Raw genomic sequence first — 19029 nt, forward strand, 5'->3', positions numbered from 1 at the left:
TTGTGTTTGCAATGGTCAATGCAATGGTCGGGCAGTTATCTTGTTTCACACTTCAATGTCAGTCAAGTCAGATTTATTTATAAAGCCCGTTATCACAGTTACCGTCTCAAAGGGCTTTACAGGCGACATTTAAAGGATCATCTGTACTAACGCCCACGGCCGGCAGAAATTAAAAAAAAAAAAGAGTCTTCCAAAAAATGCTAAGAACATTTTGACAAACGTATTATTTTTGTATGTCGATAAGATGATTACTCTGAATTATTTGTTGATTACTTATGGAATGGATAAAGGAATCTCTGATGATGTCACAGACAAACAACCCCTGTCCCGGGAAATATGAGATTAGCTCCAAAGGGAAGCGAAGCCTGTTGTTCTTCCAGAAGAGAAGGACTCTCCCTCCCTCTACCCTTACTCTACCCTACCGCTACTCTACCACTACTCTATTCAACAACCTCCTCTCCTCTACCTCTACTCTACTCTACCCATACTCTACTCTACCTCTACGCTGCCTCTACTCTGTAGGAAATCAATGAGGGAATCCAACATTTCCAGCAATATCTTGAAAAATATAAAAATATATTATTTGGTTGTTTACTATGAATATATTCATAGTGTTTATTTATCTGTTTTAATGGGGGTTAATGTGGATGTTGATTATGAGACTATGTAGCCTGAGAATGCTCGGCCATGGTGGCAACATAAAATGTTAAAAATACAATAAATATCCCGTGCAACATAATAAATCAAAACCTACTTTTAGGTTCTCTTGCATGGAATATTACCACTGTTCAGAAAAAGGCCTCAGATGACATTTTCACTGGGGTAGACCATCAATCAAACGTACTTACCGTATTCAATGATTATGTGTGATGTATGGATTGATCCATGAGCTCCCCGTGACTGGGACCTACCTCTCTGTTATGCTCCGCCCCCTCACAGACCATGTGACCTGAGCGACCTGGAGTTCCTGGATGAGGAGTTCCACCAGAGCCTGCAGTGGATGAAGGACAACGACATTGAGGACATGCTGGACCTCACCTTCACTGTCAATGAGGAGGTCTTTGGACAGGTGTGTGTGATCGATCGATTGATCAGTTCATTGATTGATTGATTGATTGATTTGTTGGTCGATCGATCGATTGGGATCACCGGTTGATTCACCCTCCCCCCCCCCTCCTGCTGATTATGAATAAATGTAAAAAACTGACAAAACTGAAATGCTGTCAATTCAACTGTCAACTTAAAATTCTACTTTCGAAATGCTTTAACTTGCTCAATGCTTTGAATACTTTAGTTTGATTGTATCTATTTGATGGCTTTCTTTTGATGTAGAGCCCAATGAGTTATATGTCATGTATGAAAGGTCCTATACAAATAAAGTTTATTATTATTATTATTATTATTATTATTATTATTATTATTATTATTATCATTATTATTATTATTATTATTATTATTAATAATAATAATAATAATAATAATTTCTACCAACATGTGCATCTCATTGTGTAGATCACGGAGAGGGAGCTGAAGCCGGGGGGCGCCGGCATCCCCGTGTCGGAGAAGAACAAGAAGGAGTACATCGAGCGCATGGTCAAGTGGCGTATTGAGAGGGGAGTAGCCCAGCAGACGGAGAGCCTCGTCCGAGGATTCTATGAGGTACTGCGCGGCGTTCCGCTGGGGCTTAGGGAGGGAGGACAGCTCAGAATGTGGAGTTTCAATCCGGGAAGATAAGACAGTAAAGCAAAGCAGTCGCAAATCAAGCTTTGCAGTACAAAGCGGTGACAGAGGGACCATGCACGGGATCACAGCGTGAAGGGACAAAACAGTCTTCCTACATGTGCTTACTTGTCGGCGTTAAACAGCCCGAAACTATTATCTTTAACCTACTACAGTTAACGGAAACCTTGACAACCAGAGTAACCACACAATCTAATATAAACCCTATGCAAGATGTCCACAGGACTTTGAAGCACGAGCAGACTATATTTAACTTTAAAGCCATATAAATATGAACTATCTGTGGGTGTGTGTGTGTGTGTGTGTGTGTGTGTGTGTGTGTGTGTGTGTGTGTGTGTGTGTGTGTGTGCATGCGCGCGTGTGTGTGTGTGTGTGTGCGCACGCACACACGCGCTAGGTGGTGGACGTGCGGCTCGTGTCGGTCTTCGACGCCAGGGAGCTGGAGCTGGTCATCGCTGGCACTGCAGAGATCGACTTGGCCGACTGGAGGAACAACACGGAGTACAGAGGAGGTATTGGAGGACTTACAGAGGGGACGCCATAATAAACAGGCCCGAGTGAGATGTTTGAGGGCGCGCAGAAGCCGAGAGGCAGGAAATACTTTATTATTTTTTCAGTTGTGAGGTTTTGTTTTGTTTTTTTGTGCGTAAACTGAGCCGAGCGCTCCTTTCTCCCGGAGCCGCTGGAGGTGAAAGGGAATACTCAGGTTTTTTTGGGAGCTTCGCGTTTCGTCGATGTTTTTTGTCCACCGCACCAGGAAGGTCTTGTGTCTTCATGACAAGTATAAATAGAAACATATAAAAAATACACTTTCGTCGTTTTTTAATTGTGAATTTCCCTCCCCGAAAGTGCCTCGCTTTTAGAGTCACCGAGGGAAAGGAGGGCGGATTCAGTTGCCTGGCCAGGCTGCCTCACCTTCTTCCCGGCCACCGTAAAATGAAGTGGGAATGGTTTCTGGGAAGCATAATCTTGTCAACCTCAAACAAGCGTAGGGCGGACACTTTGGGGGTTGCTGCGAGTAAAAATAGAAACTCTGCTCATCACCGGATTAAAAGTTCACGGAAAGTCCTCTGCAGATTAAGGTGTTTAGCCGCTTCAACAGACAGAAACCACTGAAGTAGAGGGCGCGGGATTCATTGAATTAGCTTTCATATAAAACCTGCTTACTTTGATGAGGAGTCGTTGAGATACTGATTTCCAAAAAAAAGAGGATACTGCCGGGGAAAAAAAAAAAAGCCAATTTAAGCGAATTATACAATGAAAAAACGGCACAAAGCAGAAAGTGAGAAGCACCATATCCATCCTCGTCATTTTTGGGAGAGATCAAGTTAAAAATCCTCTTCAAGCGGCTGGACCTGGACATCCAGCCGAACAGCGAGGCTCTTTTAATACACTAATTGGCTCCGATGCGACGGCTTTTCACCATTAATCTTTGAACGTCGGGGCTCGCTCATTAATAAGGAAAAAGGCAGGAAAGAAGCGGCGGGGGTTGCCATTTAGTCTGACTCATGCACCGCCAACTCTCCGTCCCCAGGTTACCATGACAACCACATAGTGATTCGCTGGTTCTGGGCGGCGGTGGAGAGGTTCAACAATGAGCAGAGGCTGAGGCTGCTGCAGGTAGGGGGGCTGGCACGTGGACGGGCGCATGCACACAGTCCGCTCCCACGTGGCGGTTCACCGCATTACACCGCGGTACCACATCTAGTTCCACACATTGCAACTGATTTTTTTGGAACATGTTGCACGAGGGCTGGAAATGAGAGAAAAACACAAATCAAATGGATAAGGAAATAAATGCAATCTAATTCAATGTCAGTAATTCATTCAATTCAGTTAATTCAGTGTATGCACATTCATTCACTCACAAAAAAATATATACATCTCAGTGGGACAAGCATGTGATGTGACTGCATCGCCCTGTTTTCTCTAGTTTGTGACCGGCACCTCCAGCATTCCCTACGAGGGTTTTGCCTCGCTCCGGGGCAGCAACGGACCCCGCAGATTCTGTGTGGAGAAGTGGGGCAAAATCACCTCCTTACCCAGGTAAGATACATCAAGGCCCAACACTAATGTGTCATCCAGTATATAGAGTTTTTTTTAATTCAGGACAATATATTTTAAATGTCTCATTGGGTAAACTTGACTAGGTAATTCATGATCTATGATCTATGTTATGACCTGTGTGATTTATTTTACTAATTCTACAACTGCACATTTATAGATTTTTGTTTTATAGATTTAATCTCTTTTATTTTATTTTGTTTTTTTAAATTCTATTTTTTCATCCACTTTTTCTTGGAATGAGCTTTTCAAATATGATATGATAAAATATTATATTTTATATGATATTTTACCACTACTTTCAGATAAAGCTTCTTGTATCAATGTCATATTGACAATCATAATTCCTCTAAAATGTGTGTGTGTGTGTGTGTGTGTGTGTGTGTGTGTGTGTGTGTGTGTGTGTGTGTGTGTGTGTGTGTGTGTGTGTGTGTGTGTGTGTGTGTGTGTGTGTGTGTGTGTGTGTGTTCGTTTCCCGTAGGGCTCACACTTGCTTTAATCGTCTCGACCTCCCACCGTACCCCTCCTTCTCCATGCTCTACGAGAAGCTGGTCACCGCCGTGGAGGAAACTAGCACTTTTGGTCTGGAGTAAAAAAAAAAAAAAAAAGTAAAAATAAAAAAATAAAACCCCAAAATGGATGATGCCGGAAAAGACAGCAAAAAAACTGAATTTCAGAGTTTTTACTACGTGAGAGGTTTCCAGGAATAACGAGAACACGCCGAAAGGGCGACCGACCTAGTTCACCTCCACTGTTTTTACCTCTGGCCCTCCTCCCCAGCGCTCACCCACACAACGTGCAGGTTTCGTTTCCGATTCCCGGTCTCTCCAATACAGCTCTGGCGGGACGTGACTGAGTAACCGCGTACCAGAAAAAAAGGAGCGGAACGATCTGAAAAAAATAAAAGTCAATCAGAAGACCTTTCGCTTTTTCCCCTTTTTTTATTTGGGTTTTTTTAACAACAGAACTTCCCTCCTAGAGCCACGCCTGTCCTTTACCTCTTGGCTTCACGGTCTCGAAACACTGGATCTCCAGCCGCGCCCTTACCCCCCTCCCCAGGGAGCCCGGCCTGGACCTTGCACCCAGAGACAGCTGCTCCGAACCCTCACGCTTCCTCCTAGAGCGCCCCCTCCCCACTCCCTTCCTCCCCCTGGACCTCTAAACTGTGTCATTTCTACTCTGGGGCTGCGGTGTAATGAACTGCGCTACACATGGATTTGTTACCTGAACGCCAACCACGCACCCGCGCCAACGCGGACGGAGAAAACAACGCTTTGTTTTTAGTAATCGCGCACCACCGTGTTTTCTTTTTTTTTTTTTTTTGTTTGTTTTTTGTTTTTTTCTTTTGAGGCGTCTCTCGTCAGGACGCCGAGAGACGCGAGGAAATCATTTCGGGGTTTCGATTCGGAGTTTTGACGCGGCATTGAGACGCGGAGTAAGCCGGGAAAAGCGCGAGTGCAGACACACACACACACACAGACACACACACACACACACACACACTCTCTCAGATAAGTGCATATAAAACATGTCAAGACAGACTGTACATACAAATTTGTGTAAGACCAACTGTTCTAAGGCAAAAAAGTTTGCTTGTTTTCAGTACAACTATCTTAGAATTAGACGGATAAATCGGTTACAACTCATAGATTACGAATTGACGGACAACGCCGCTCCCGGCCATTGACCTTATGTGGTTCCGGAAATCACGGCGGGTTCTGATCTCGACTGTTAATATTATAATGTCAGAGCTTTTATATCAGACCGTAAAAGGCAACGGACGACAATTACAAGCAGACACACGCACACACACACACACACACACACACACACACACACACACACACACACACACACACACACACACACACACACACACACACACACACACACACACACACACACACACACACACACACACACACACAACCTCTCGTTTCTTTGAGCTGCAAAAAATATTAGAGCATTTCATGTTTGCAGCGTGCTCGGTTTCTCAGATTCACTCCATGTAATGAAACAAAATTTGCACGGATGGAAATACAGCACTTCTGTGTTCAGTTCTTCTTTTTTTTTTCTTTGTTTTAATATTCCAGATATTTGTTCGAGTGAATAGATTTGTTATGAGACACAAAGGTCCTTCTCACTGGTGCCGTTGCCTCCCATCAAGTGAAAGTGATGAATGTATCAAATCAGTGACTGAATGTATGAACCCGGACGACCCGCTCCCGGCCCAGAGGCCTGCGTCGGCGCGGGCATTTCGCTCCGGGGGCCGAAGAGGACGCGGCTCTCTGTCGGAATCTCGGGTTCGAAACATTTCGATAGCAAAAAAAAAAAGAAACGGAACCAAAAAAAAAAAAAAAAAAAAAAAATGGAGGTAATTTGACCCTCGAAGTCGTGGCGGGCTCGGCATGCCTTGTTATCCCGCGTCCCCAAAAACACGCGGTGAGGGCACGCCGCTGGGCTGCAAATCAGTGTGCTCTAAACCGGAAAAGTCAAATTTCAGCGAGTAAAATAAAGTTAAAATAGGTTGTGATGGCCCCTCCTGTTATCAAGTAAAGAAGGATAAGATGAAAAAAAAGACCAAAACCATTAGAGAAGGTGGCGTGCGCCTAAATCAGAGACATCAACACAAGGTGGCAGCATGACCACACACGTTATATGATTACTGCGCGGCAAAGGGGAGTCAGGAACCGACATCATTTATGAATATTACACGATAGAACAATAACGTTTTTCGGGGGCGCACATGTCCACGTCAGACTATATAGTCTTTATCTGTCTTGAAAGCATGTGATGAAACACTTTTCAGACTTTTTAGCGAATTAACCCTGAAACACCTTGTCACTCTTGTCTCGTACATTTTAATCACACACAGACATATACACACACACACACACACACACATACGCACACACACACACGCACACAGGAAACGCTCACGCAGACTAATTCATTTTCTACGGGGTGCATGCACGATTACAACTACTGTACAAAGTCCTATCGGAGCTAGTCCACAGGGGCCGGGATGGTATGAGTCGACGCCCCCCGCGGGCCTCCCCATCCCTGCCCCTGTCCAATACTGCATGCGGGGCCTTCTCGGTCAACTTTCTCGGTGAGCAGCACCATGTCAGAAGCTCCTAAGTGGCGTCGTGTTATAGCTCGTTATTGCATGCCGAAATAGTGCAACACACTGTCCTTACTAGCATATTTGCATGAGGATATTGTTACAAAGTGGGAGCTGGGGGAAGGGGTGTCACGTCGGTGGCGGCGCTGACTTGCGGCGTGCGGCCCTACGCTTACCTGTCACTGTCGTATCTGGATGCCGCCCTTCATTCGAGCGGGGTCCGGGGAATAGGCGCATTTTTGGTGAAAGGGGGGGGGGGCGGAATGGCCGACGTACCGCGGCAATCTACCTATGACAGTGCGGTGGAAGGCGTCACGGCAGCACGCTCCAAAAAGGTGTCATCGTTCCTTTCATTTTGTGCGTGGTCACACGTCCGAGGACTCGGGCGGCGGTGACGGAGAGGGCGACGGCTCATTGTTCACGGAGAGACACGAAAAATCAATAGGGCTGTTTTGATTCAACAAAATTGAAAGCACTTGTATGTGTACCATGTGTGCGGTTACGTCTGTCTCTCTAACTTTGTATATAATTGTACATGTACGTCCGTCCCGTTGTGTGTATAAATATATATTTTGCACTTAATGTACCAAAGGTTTTGGGGCTTGCATAGTAAACCATTGGGCCGACTCTCAATTTCAGTCTAACAACCGCGTCTCTTGGCTTGACCACACCCTCACACCACACGTCTGCTTCCCGGGGGCCGACGCGCGGCACGATTAACAACGGGATCGATCGCGATTTCACACCGGGATCGGAGTCGTTCGGGCACCGCAAGAAACGTTCCGTGCCGTGGCTTCCCACGCTGCCCGCTGAGATTCGGGCGCTTGCTTCTAAATCCCCTCGTCCGGCCCATTCGTGGCAGGACCAGGTTCCCGTTTTCAGAACTTCACTCTATGCAAAGCTCCTGTAAGTACGTCTCCATTTCACTCCAATGATTGTAATAAAAGACGACAAATGGCAAGTTTTACTTAAGTATACACGAGTGGGTATTTGTTTCGTATGTCATGAGGAGCTTTGTTCATGGCGTGTGTGCAGATCAACCCCCAAAACATCATCCCAACAGCGGTCATTTGCAGGTGTACTCAGTGGAGTCACCACGACCAGAGATCTGCCTGTTATAAACTGATGAGGGGTTTCAGGTTGAACAGAAACATGTCAACTAGCCATCAGTTGAGTGAATATATTTTGCGAAAAAAACAACAACACACAAACAAACAAGCATGTAAAGCAATTAAATGAAAACAATTTATCTATATATTTGATTTTGCTGCGGAGCCAATGCCATTCTGTAGAGGGCCCTTGGCCACGGACCACCGTTTGGGACCCCCTGGGTAAGGCGATTAAAAAAATAATAATAACCGTCTCCTAGCTTTTGGCAAATAAATGATTACATATACATAATACATATAAATATACAAACAAACAAATATATACATAGAAACAAATAAATAAATACATAAATAAACAAACAAATAAATACATTTAATTATATATTATATTCAATTATATATTAAATTATACATAACTATATATATTAATAAATATATGCATAAATATAAATATAAATGTTCATATAAATAAATACAAAACAGTAAGTGCTTCTGTGGACATACCATCAGGGTCAAGTAGAAGGTGGTGCCGGTATTTTCAAAAACCACACGGCCAACACGCATGCGCAGCGCCGTGACGTTTCACGGTGTCAAACGTCAGGAAGTAGGACCGAAACAACCGTGACAAGTACCGAGCGCTGAGTCCGTTAGCACCGTTTACCGACACCATGCGCCGGAACGCTCCCGGTAGGACACGTTAACCACGCTGCCGAGCACGCGTGGATTAAACCCACCCGCGTTGACCCATCGCGGTAAGTTACAACGAGAGTTGAGCCAACGGCAGGACGTTACCGAGCGGCGGGCGGTGTGAACTCTCGGAACTTCCATTAGCGTCTCTTGACGGTTTTTTTTTTTTTTCCTGGATAAGTTTTTTTTTTAATTTTATTTTTATTTCATATATATTTTTTAAACGGAGCGTTGTCTAGATAGGCGGTCGCGGAAGATCACGAAATGATGATGTCGCGGAGGCGGCTGGACAGCCGCGGCGGGCTGGCCGCGGGGCTGCTGGGGGAGACCCAGACCCCGATCAGCGCCGAGCCCCTGGAGGGAGGCTACGAGGTCTGCGGAGAGCTGGGGAGGTGAGCCCGATGACATGGTTGTTTTAAATGCTCGACTTTACGCCCGGAACCCGAAATTACACGCACTTATACACGCACAACACACAGCGGGCTTGAAAAAGATGAAATTATAGACTGGATATGTACTTTATTCATCCCCGGAGGGAAGTTGCGGTACAGCAGCACACATCACAACAAATAGGCAATTATAATAGTAATATCAAAAAAGTTATACAAATATTAAACGTTTTAAATAGGAAGAAATTGCCATAATAATAATAATAATAATAATAATAATAATAATAATAATGATAACAATGCGAATAATAATAAGAATAATGCATGCATATTTTGAGGAATATATATTTTTGCTTGTATATGTTTTTATGGTTTTAGATTATTTGTTCTCTTCCTCCTTTCCTTGGCCCAGCCTTTGGAGTTTGCCCTTTATCATTTCACTGCACCGTACTCAACCTGTATGACTGCATATGACAAACACAAAGTCTTGAATCTGAAAGCACAATAACGCACGGGGCAAACGTGCTGGATTACATCACTATTTACCAAAGGCAGACACACGAGTCTTTAAAATGTCTTGAAATCAGTTTTGCAATCAGGCTTTAAAATGCATTAAATAGTGAATACACAAGGTGTCTTCATCTCAACATAAACATTGTCTCTGATTGTGATTTATCAAACCAAATGAGTGAATCTTCTGCATCAGAGAGAGAGAGAGAGAGAGAGAGAGAGAGAGACCTTGCACTCACCTGTCTGCAGCTCTATGAGGAGGTCTTTAATTGAAATCCCCACATTGCTTCATCTCTGATCCTAAATGGAAGAACCCGTTCAAATTCACTCACACATATTTTTCCTTCTCTTGCATATTCTCGCACCCCTTATCTGATACCAGTTAACGCATCATCCATCCCTTGATCTCCGGACCATCATGGTATCCATCCCATTATCTTACTATCTATCCTTTGAATTGTGTTCAGGTGATAAGCAGCATGCCTCAACACAGATACAGATTATGGCTCTCAGTGCTCACTGTCCTCCACTGTACTATCTCCCGCATTTAAACTGTGCTGGTTTGGTGTTTTCTGGAGCTAATATCTTTCCCTGTGCTCAAAGAACAATGCGTTTGCTTTTTCTAATGATGTAGCATTATGGGATTCATGGAAAGTCAACCGATTTCAAAGGTTCAATTGTAATCTAGGCCAACGTGTCGGATAGCACCCGTGGAAGACAGATACTGACCAAAAGAAGGATGAAATAATCTTTCTGGAATACATAACATCTTGTTCACCAAGGATCACTGCAAGGTCCTTCAAGTAGCTGCGGAGATCTTCAAGATTTAGCAAATAGTAGCATTGCTTTATCAAATCAATGAACGTCACTATGAAAAATGGCAACTGGTAAACAAACGGGACTTGGGAGAGCACACAGTGTTAATTATCTGCTGTTGTTTTGGTACACCGGCACCATATTTATCTCACCCCTCCTCCTCATTCTGCTTGCATATAAGGAAGGAAACATAATACATTTGTAAACCGGCCTTGAGCTCAGCTACTGACAAAAGGAAAAATAACTGAGGCGACTCACCTCCTCTCTCTCTCTCTCTCTCTCTCTCTCTCTCTCTCTCTCTCTCTCTCTCTCTCTCTCTCTCTCTCTCTCTCTCTCTCTCTCTCTCTCTCTCTCTCTCTCTCATACACTAACCCTTAACTCAGCATCTCTCAGCTGTTTCCAAGAAAGATGCAAAAGAAGGAAGTGCTGAAGGTCGGTAATTCGAAGTATGTGGCAGAGGCAGTAAGATGCCACATTTTCCACCCTTCAATTCTGTGTAATATCACACCCAGATAACCCGGAACGTACGAAAGAAGATGATGTCCTAGAATAAAATAAATGAGACGATGCCATGATAATAGCCTAATAATGTGATTATGATTTGAATTTGTTTTGGATGTCTTTCTCAACATCCTGTTGGTCATGACGCCTGTTGTGCAAATTTTTCTGCAGAAGAGGTTCAATTACTAAAGGCGTTTGTATTTTATAAGTGGAATAAAGGACTAGTTTATTCTTTTAATGTGTAACCCGGGTTTGTTTACATACCTGCCAGCAATAGAACTTTTCTGTTTTGTCAAAGGCAAGAAGATAAGCCCATGCATTTTATAAAGGAACCTTTCAGACCGTAATAAATAAAAATGTGTCATGTGCTTAAATTAACTCTGCGCTGACCTAGATCTGGCCTAGATATGGTGTTGAACCATCTCGGAGCATTCTAGGCTATGGCGGCCTGATAAATGGCGATTCATAGATCATAAGAAATGTATTTACAATGGCTGCTGGGTTTGCCAGCTTGTATGAACCTTGAAGCTTGTGCTTTTAAATTTATGTTTTTATCAAAGACCTAAACCGATGACACATCAGAGATTGGCCAGTAGAATCCACATCAGAGAATTAAACAAAGGAAAGAAGAAATTAAAGAAACGTCTCAAATGATCATTTTCTATTAAAGGAATTTTAAATTCATGTTGTGTCAATTAATTCAAAATAAGAGTCTGAAAACCGACGCAAAATATCTTACAAATTTGGCCATATTAAAATACTGGGTAGGTTTCAGTAACTGATTTCCTCCAAAATTAAAAGTATCATCATTCAGCACAATGAATGCAGCCAATCCATCCAAGACTTTGCACCTCCAATCAGCAATGGCAGTCGATTTTGCCTCTGGGTATTAGTAAAGTCTTGTCTTATCTTGATTTACTATTAAATGTCATCCAGAGGGCACCTACATGTGCGCAACACATAGTTTGGTAGATCTAGACAGCAAAAGTTCCACAAGTACTGTCAGTAAAATACCCCCCAAAAAACAACAGTTCCGCCAAAACAATTTTTTTGGTGGGTCGTTGACCCATTGTCGTTCCTCTCCTTCCCTCTCCAAGGGGGAAGTTCGCAGTGGTCAGGCGCTGCGTGGAGAGGCTCACGGGGAGAGTGCTCGCCGCCAAGTTCCTGCGCAAGCGGCGGCGGGGTCGCGACTGCCGGGCCGAGATCGTGCACGAGATGGCCGTCCTGGAGCTGGCCCGGAACAGCTCCCGCGTGGTCAACCTGCACGCCGCGTACGAGACGGACCACGACATCATCCTGTTGCTGGAATAGTGAGTTTGAAACTGAATAAGAATTTATTATTATTTATGTTTTTAATTGTCTGGTTTTTATTGAGGTCGTTCTCCAACTTGTTCTCATAGGTTAACGCCTACACCCTTGGCACTTGCACATCACGGACATATTTATGCGCGGTTTACGACTGAGTCACAAGGCTGATTTGGGATTGTGTTGTTTATAAACCAACCGTCTCAACTCAACTATATGATGATTATGCCGTGAACATAACCTTACGGGAATTGTGTTTTTATTTTTTTTTACGTCAGTGTTAGTGAGGAGACGTCGCGCTCTGTTTTCAAGGAACGTTGTCAGCCTCGCGATCACTTACCTCGTCGAGATGTTTCCCCCTTATCTTCCAATTTCTCTTCCTTGGATCACACAGCTTTCATATCAAGGAAAAGCGAAACTTGATTTAAAACGTGGACGGTGAATCATAGGAATCTGCAAAACAATCTTAAGGTGAATTACTGTCGTGTTTTTCCAACCGCGCCCCAAACACTTATTGTGTATTTGGAAAAGCCTCCTCTCAAAAGAGTGGTTTCCACCCTATCCGTCTGGTGTGCCGAGACTCGGAGACAAGCTTAATCCCTCCCAGAGACCAAGGAAAGTTTAAAAAAATCTCTCAAAGGACACGAGGGAAACACCAAGTGGGGAAACTTGATTAACCTGAGCTAGTGCACAACAAGATGCACTTGATACTGCATTCAATATTAGGAGAGTGACACACAGGAGCTGGTATGTGTTGATACAAGTGGCAGTTAGAAACATCGTGTAGGCCAAAACACGTCTGAATACTATTGAGTAATAATGCATTTCTCAGCTTTTTTCTCTTTGTTTTTATCATTTCCCCTAACTAATACTTCGGTTTTAACCTCGTAGCTGACAGAATATATCTTGAGCTAACGTCGATGATGTTGACTTTGTGAAGCCACGTATGTTCATCCGCCTCATTTGATCCAATCAGCAGCCTTCAAATTAGTAAACAGGAAGTTACACCTAACAGGTGTGCGTTTCCATTTGAAAATTTTACGACTGCTGATATTTCAGAAGTTTTGCATCGTTATTGACGCAGTTGGAAAGGAAGCGAATCCCCTCTGTACATGGTGGATTAGAGCATTTCTGTGCCATCACCGATTTCATTCTGCACAGAGCTGGAGGCAAGATTAAAAAAAAAAAAAAGTGTTATTCTCATAACGTCCTCTCTCTTTAAAAGAGAGACCCGATGTGGAAGCGAGTCATCGTCTGTATCTGATGGATGTCAGCTGTTAGACTAGTCTCACCCCCACCAACCAGTCAATCAATACAATCAAAGCACTCGTTCTATTTTAACCTCTCGTCCTGTACAAGAGTTTGTGCTTGGATTGAGTTCATATGGTTTTCACTGTTTTGAACCTGGCACTTGGTGTTTTGCTGACTTTTAACAATTGCAAATGAGTATTTGTACTTATATTCATAAGCTCTTATTTCTTCTTCTCAATACCTTTTCAAATACATACCCCTTTATCTCGTGAAATAATTGTTAAATGATACGGCCGTCGGAATGTCATATTTTTCTTATCAGTCGCATAGCCCATAAAAATGCCAAAACCTCCAGGGTATTTCTCTCACTATAAAAGTACAGTGTAGGCCATTCAGCCACCACCAGCTTGTGTATGGACGTCACAGAACTCCATTGTTTGTTTTCTATTGATTTGTTTTCTGTCTGTCATTAGAAAGTAGTTCAGTTTCAGACAGAGATGTTGTTGAACATCAGACAAAATGAACAATTTGTCTGTGTTTTTCATAATGATGAATGATCTTATTTACAAATACAAATGTGTCTTCATTCATTGAATTGAACGATTTCAACTAAAAATGTACATATTCAGCATCCTGGCCGAGCGCTAAAATAGGGTATTAGAAGACGCAGGCCTTATCCTTTATGACACATATTAAGAAATCATAGAGAAGTTGCCCAAGTTTACAGAGGAAAAGAGGAAATATTTGTTGTTTATGACACCGACACTTGCTCATCTTGCGGCATCATTGTATTTTTCCACCCACGGTTTTTCTTGGCAGTGAGTCAACATAAATGTGAGTTGTCTTGTCTTATTGTGGGTTTTGATCAGAGTTCCTGTCTGCTATCATTCCTGACATTTCTGTTCACGTCTGGCGTCGTGACGCGCTTCCAGTGCTGCAGGTGGGGAGATCTTCGACCACTGTGTGCCTGAGGAGCTGCTGCCCGAGGCCCAGATCATCCGTCTGATTAGACAAACCCTGGAGGGGGTCCAGCACCTCCACCAGCGCAACCTGGTGCACCTGGACCTCAAGGTGTGTACGACGGGGATGCACAAATCACTTTTTTTTTTTTTTTTATGTACAAGTCGTGAGCACTGCTATTAGGTATTTACCAATATTGAATTGGTTTCAAGGCTTTGTTAAACACACATTCGAGACACGCACGCAAGAGATAGGATGGAGGTGGCGACGGCAAGGAAAACCGCTCCAAACTGCACTTGCCGTCGACGCTTAAAATTGAAGCTCAAATACACAGGTGCAAGCTCACAAACATGTCAAATCCACCTTATTTCCATAAACAATGTTTGTGCATACCTTTATATTTGTGTTTCCCATGAAGCGGAGAAGCCCAGGGCTCGTATTATAGGTGGTGACAGGCCCTCATTAGACCTAACCTCCTTGACTCTAGAAACAGGTCACAGCCCCGGGCCATGATGGCATGAAAACGCTTATTTACAGGACGACTGCACACGCCCAGTTTGACTGAGCTGCCAGGAGCCATGTCCCCTGTTCATATAGTCGAGGCTGACTTCTTTATTGTTCATGTCCAAATGATATTTAAATGGGGTTTACTCGTTCTCTAATTCTGTTCTTCTCTCCGCATCTCTTTTTTTTCCAGCCACAGAACATTCTCCTCACGAGCCTGTCTCCTCCCGGGGATATAAAGATTGTGGACTTTGGCTTGGCACGTAGAATAGGCACGGGGGGAGAGCTCAGAGAAATTCTCGGCACACCCGAATACGTTGGTAAGAACCTGCCCGTAAAAAAGAAAAAAAAATGCTTTATTAGTCACACCATCGAGTAAGGTGTGGTCTGAATAAAGTCATCACCAGTAAAAGGCGCGTTGATTCTGCTGGAATTAAAACGGAGATCAGAGACAGATAACTCATGGCCCACTGTCTTGATAATTGTCAAACGCCATTTTGCGTACTTGAGGATCCCACATAGTTGTTATGCAGTTTGCATTTTATCGAAAAAGCCCTTTCCATGCCGGGAGCGTCAGTTCTCCTTTAAAGCACGGAAGGCATTCACTGTGGTGTCATAGCGTTCATTTATAGGTCAGCATGGCAGTAACGTGACCCAATTTGAGGTCGGAAATAAATTGGACGCCGGCACAGAACACATTCTTAGAACAAAGTCAGAGGTCTGAATTTATTCTCAGAGTTCTGTATTTCTGACTTTTTTACCGTCAGGATTCTGACTTTATTCTCAGATTTCTGAGAGTAACCGTACAACTCAAATACATTTTTCGCATTGGCAAATTTTTTTTTTTCATGTGGTCCTGATCTTCCTCCGTACACCAATATCACATTATAAACTTCCACCTTATTTTCTCTTCTACTTCCATTTAGCACCGGAAATTCTTAACTATGAGCCAATCTCCACAGCCAGCGACCTGTGGTGAGTATTTGCTATGCTAATCATCTAGTTAGTGAACGCTGTTTCTCAGACTACACAACAAAAGTAACGGTTCCTGAGATATCAAGATGATTATTATTATTATTAGTAGTAGTAGTAGTAGTAGTAATAGTAGTATTTTTTTTATTATTATTATTATTATTATTATTATTTATTTGAGTTGTTGGAAGGTGAATGATTGCATTCATTTTGGAAAATAACAGACCCCATGGAGTTGTCTTGTAGTTTTCCAGGAGTGGGCGGATTCTAGGCAATATATAAATATATTGTGCAATATTTCGAATAAGCCCATACAAGCTCACTTACACAACACAGTGTGGTGTGGGTGTCTAAATGGTTCTTTGAAGAAGCTTGGTCTCAAAAGTTCTAAAATACTGTAGTTCCTCTATGGCCGGGGTCCTTCAAGAGCTCCCAGGGGATCCTCAGCAAAATGATTGATTGTTAAACTTCGCCATTATTTCAACTAGTGCATGCCCGTTCAAAGTGGCACAGTTGAGCTAAATTTTAGGATGGCTTGGCAATAAAAAAAAAAAAAACACCAAATGTGTAAGATATAGGTATATTGGGACCTCAGGAGGATCAGTCGATGCCCGGGCTTCTTCTGTCAACGATTTTAGTTGCGTTTATGTGGACGGCCAGGCGAGTTTGACGATGATGTCACAAAGCGCCCCCGGTACCCTTGTTCCTCCGCTCCACAGAGCTGAGCGGCTCGCTGTTCCGCTTGTTGTTTACACGCGCCGCCTGTCCGAATCGCACCAAATTCTACGCCACGCTTCCTGGGGTCCCCAGCCCCACACCCGCCAAGTGTGAAGCAGATCGGATGAACGGTTGTGGAGATAATCGAACGACATACAGACAGAGAATTTTGGACTTGTAATTAGGCTCGTGCATACCCGTTCAAAATGTTAAGACGTGCCCCCTGAAGCCCCGCCCCCGCTGGCTCACTATTTATTGAAAGTTTATTAATATTACACGCATCGCGTGTCCAAAATTGCATTGCAACGAATTCCACACTGCACGTCCTTCGGTCTCCAGCAAAACACAGTGCCGCCCAGTAGATTGGATAACGAATTGTCTACATAATCAAAGGACGGACAGATAAAGATTCCTCCCTTTATATTAGATTACAAGATGTTTGAACCATGAGAGAACATACAATAATGACTTTTTATTCATAGTTTCACTGTTATCTCCCTAACTATAGTATAGACAAGTCTAGAAGTTTGGCCGAAATCATATTAAACAATAAAAAAAAAAAAATTGAAAAATTTGAGCCTAAATCAAATAGGATCTGTGGCCTAATGCATATTAAATTGAAGGTTCTTGATATGAATAAGGTTGGCAACCCCTGCTCTGCCGCATCACTCCAAAAACCTATTTGGGTTCCCGCGGGCGCCTTTTATTTTTCTCTGTCCATCTTGAGAACTTTATTAAACCCCCCCCCCCCAGGAGTGTGGGCGTGATCGCCTACATGCTGGTGACCGGCGAGTCTCCGTTCGCGGGGGACGACAAGCAGGAGACGTACCTGAACGTGTCCCAGGTCAACGTGGACTACGGCAAGGAGGCCTTCTCCAGGGTGTCGGAGTTCACCGTCGACTTCATCCGCAAGCTGCTGGTCAAGGCCCCCGAGTGAGTGACGTGAATTTTAACGTGCGTGCAAGTAATTCAGGTCTAGTTCGAGGTTCCACACAAGGTTCCACATGCAGTTCGATAGTTTTTTTTATTTTATTTTTATTTTTTTATGATTATTATTATTATTATATCGGAGCCGGCGCCGCTCGTTTCATGACGCCCCCGGTTTCCCCCCCCCCCGCGCAGGGACCGCCCCAGCGCCGCAGACTGCCTGAGCCACCCCTGGCTGGTCCAGCAGCAGCTCGCCCCCTGCCTGAGCCCCGGCCCGGTCACGCCGCGGGCCCTGCGCGACCGGAGCACCGGCGTCAAGTGGGCCGCCCCGCCCGAGGACCCCGAGGACAAGGAGAACTTCCTGGACTCGCCGCACTCCCACGCGAAAAGATTCCGCTTCGACGAGGACACGGCTGCCGCGGGGGACGCCGACTTCTAAAGAAGGAGGCGGAGGAGGAGGAGGAGGAGGAAGGTGGGGGGCGGGAGAGAGGAAGAGAGGAAACAGGGTCGTAGGTCCGGGCTGCCCACTACTTCCCAACGGCTTTTAAATTGTTTAGTTCATCGAAAAAGAAAAAAAAACAAAAAAACAACAAAAAAAAAAAAAAACAGCTGCCCCCTCCCCGTTCACCCTTTCAGGAGCACTTGTCTGGTTGGGTTCAAGAGTGCCCCGCTCAAGCCAAAGATAACCAGCTCAATTTTAATTTCTAATGTCGAATCAGCTTTGTCGAAACGCACGGGGTTTGTATGTAAGTAATAAGATTTCATGTGGGCCGCCTTCCCGCCGGTCCCGCTTTGCCTCCGTATCGAGACGCCAGGGCGGAGCGTCTCCAGGACCATCTATGCAACACTGTTCTTTCTGCATGTGAGGAGAGCTTTAAAAAAAAAAAAAAAAAAAAAGGGTTGTTTAAAAAAACAAAAAACATAAAAAAAAAAAAAACCCGCGCCCCGAGGGTCAGGGATCACTCGTGACAGTGTGGGTTTCTGGTCCCGAGCTGGTGTTTCGTTGCACCCTTTATGACGTACTGTATTTATTTGCACGCTACCGCAATGGAGTGCACGGTGACGCGGAATCGGAAACGGGGCTAAGAGGTTAAATGACGTCGATTTAAAAACAAAGTTTCACCCCGGTCTTTTCAGTCCGGGATCCGGTTTTGATTGTTTCCTATTTGTTTATTATTATTATTATTTTTATTTTTATTTTTTTTTCTCCTTATGAACGTTCAGGGATTCCAAATTGTTAACATCATTCGACCGCACATCCGGCCCTTTCGACAGTTTTTCTTTTAACCAGAATTTGGTCGAGCATCACTGTTCACGCGTCATATCCCTATTTCTGCTTTCCGGTGTCGTCACCGTGCACCGCGTCGCTGGTTGAGGTTCCTCTTTCGCGAACAAGCAGCGACTGTACAGGGCGGGGTCACGTTCACATTACATTCCTTACATGTTGCAGCTT

General features: G+C 44.0%; 2 protein-coding genes across 2 annotated transcripts in view; both read left to right on the forward strand.

Annotated features, from left to right (window-relative positions):
* The window catches only part of hecw2a (HECT, C2 and WW domain containing E3 ubiquitin protein ligase 2a), a gene marked incomplete at its 5' end in the record, with an annotated part of 28564 nt that extends 23471 nt beyond the window's left edge, over nucleotides 1-5093 (forward strand). The window contains 6 exons of the mRNA XM_080018663.1: nucleotides 940-1069; nucleotides 1513-1659; nucleotides 2138-2252; nucleotides 3275-3360; nucleotides 3674-3786; nucleotides 4286-5093. Coding sequence (XP_079874789.1) covers nucleotides 940-1069; nucleotides 1513-1659; nucleotides 2138-2252; nucleotides 3275-3360; nucleotides 3674-3786; nucleotides 4286-4397 — 703 coding nt within the window. The 3' untranslated portion in view covers nucleotides 4398-5093. The remainder of the gene's footprint in view (nucleotides 1-939; nucleotides 1070-1512; nucleotides 1660-2137; nucleotides 2253-3274; nucleotides 3361-3673; nucleotides 3787-4285) is intronic.
* Nucleotides 5094-8701: 3608 nt separating this feature from the next.
* Nucleotides 8702-18015, forward strand: stk17b (serine/threonine kinase 17b (apoptosis-inducing); the record flags this gene model as incomplete). The annotated part of the gene is made up of 7 exons (XM_080019471.1): nucleotides 8702-9116; nucleotides 12038-12250; nucleotides 14429-14567; nucleotides 15154-15280; nucleotides 15887-15935; nucleotides 17403-17582; nucleotides 17772-18015. Exons 1-7 carry the CDS (start codon nucleotides 8989-8991, stop codon nucleotides 18013-18015), a joined length of 1080 nt encoding a protein of 359 aa, XP_079875597.1. The 5' UTR covers nucleotides 8702-8988.
* Nucleotides 18016-19029: the final 1014 nt, after the last annotated feature.

Source organism: Zeus faber, assembly GCF_960531495.2.
Source record: "Zeus faber genome assembly, chromosome: 18".
Lineage (NCBI taxonomy): Eukaryota > Metazoa > Chordata > Actinopteri > Zeiformes > Zeidae > Zeus > Zeus faber.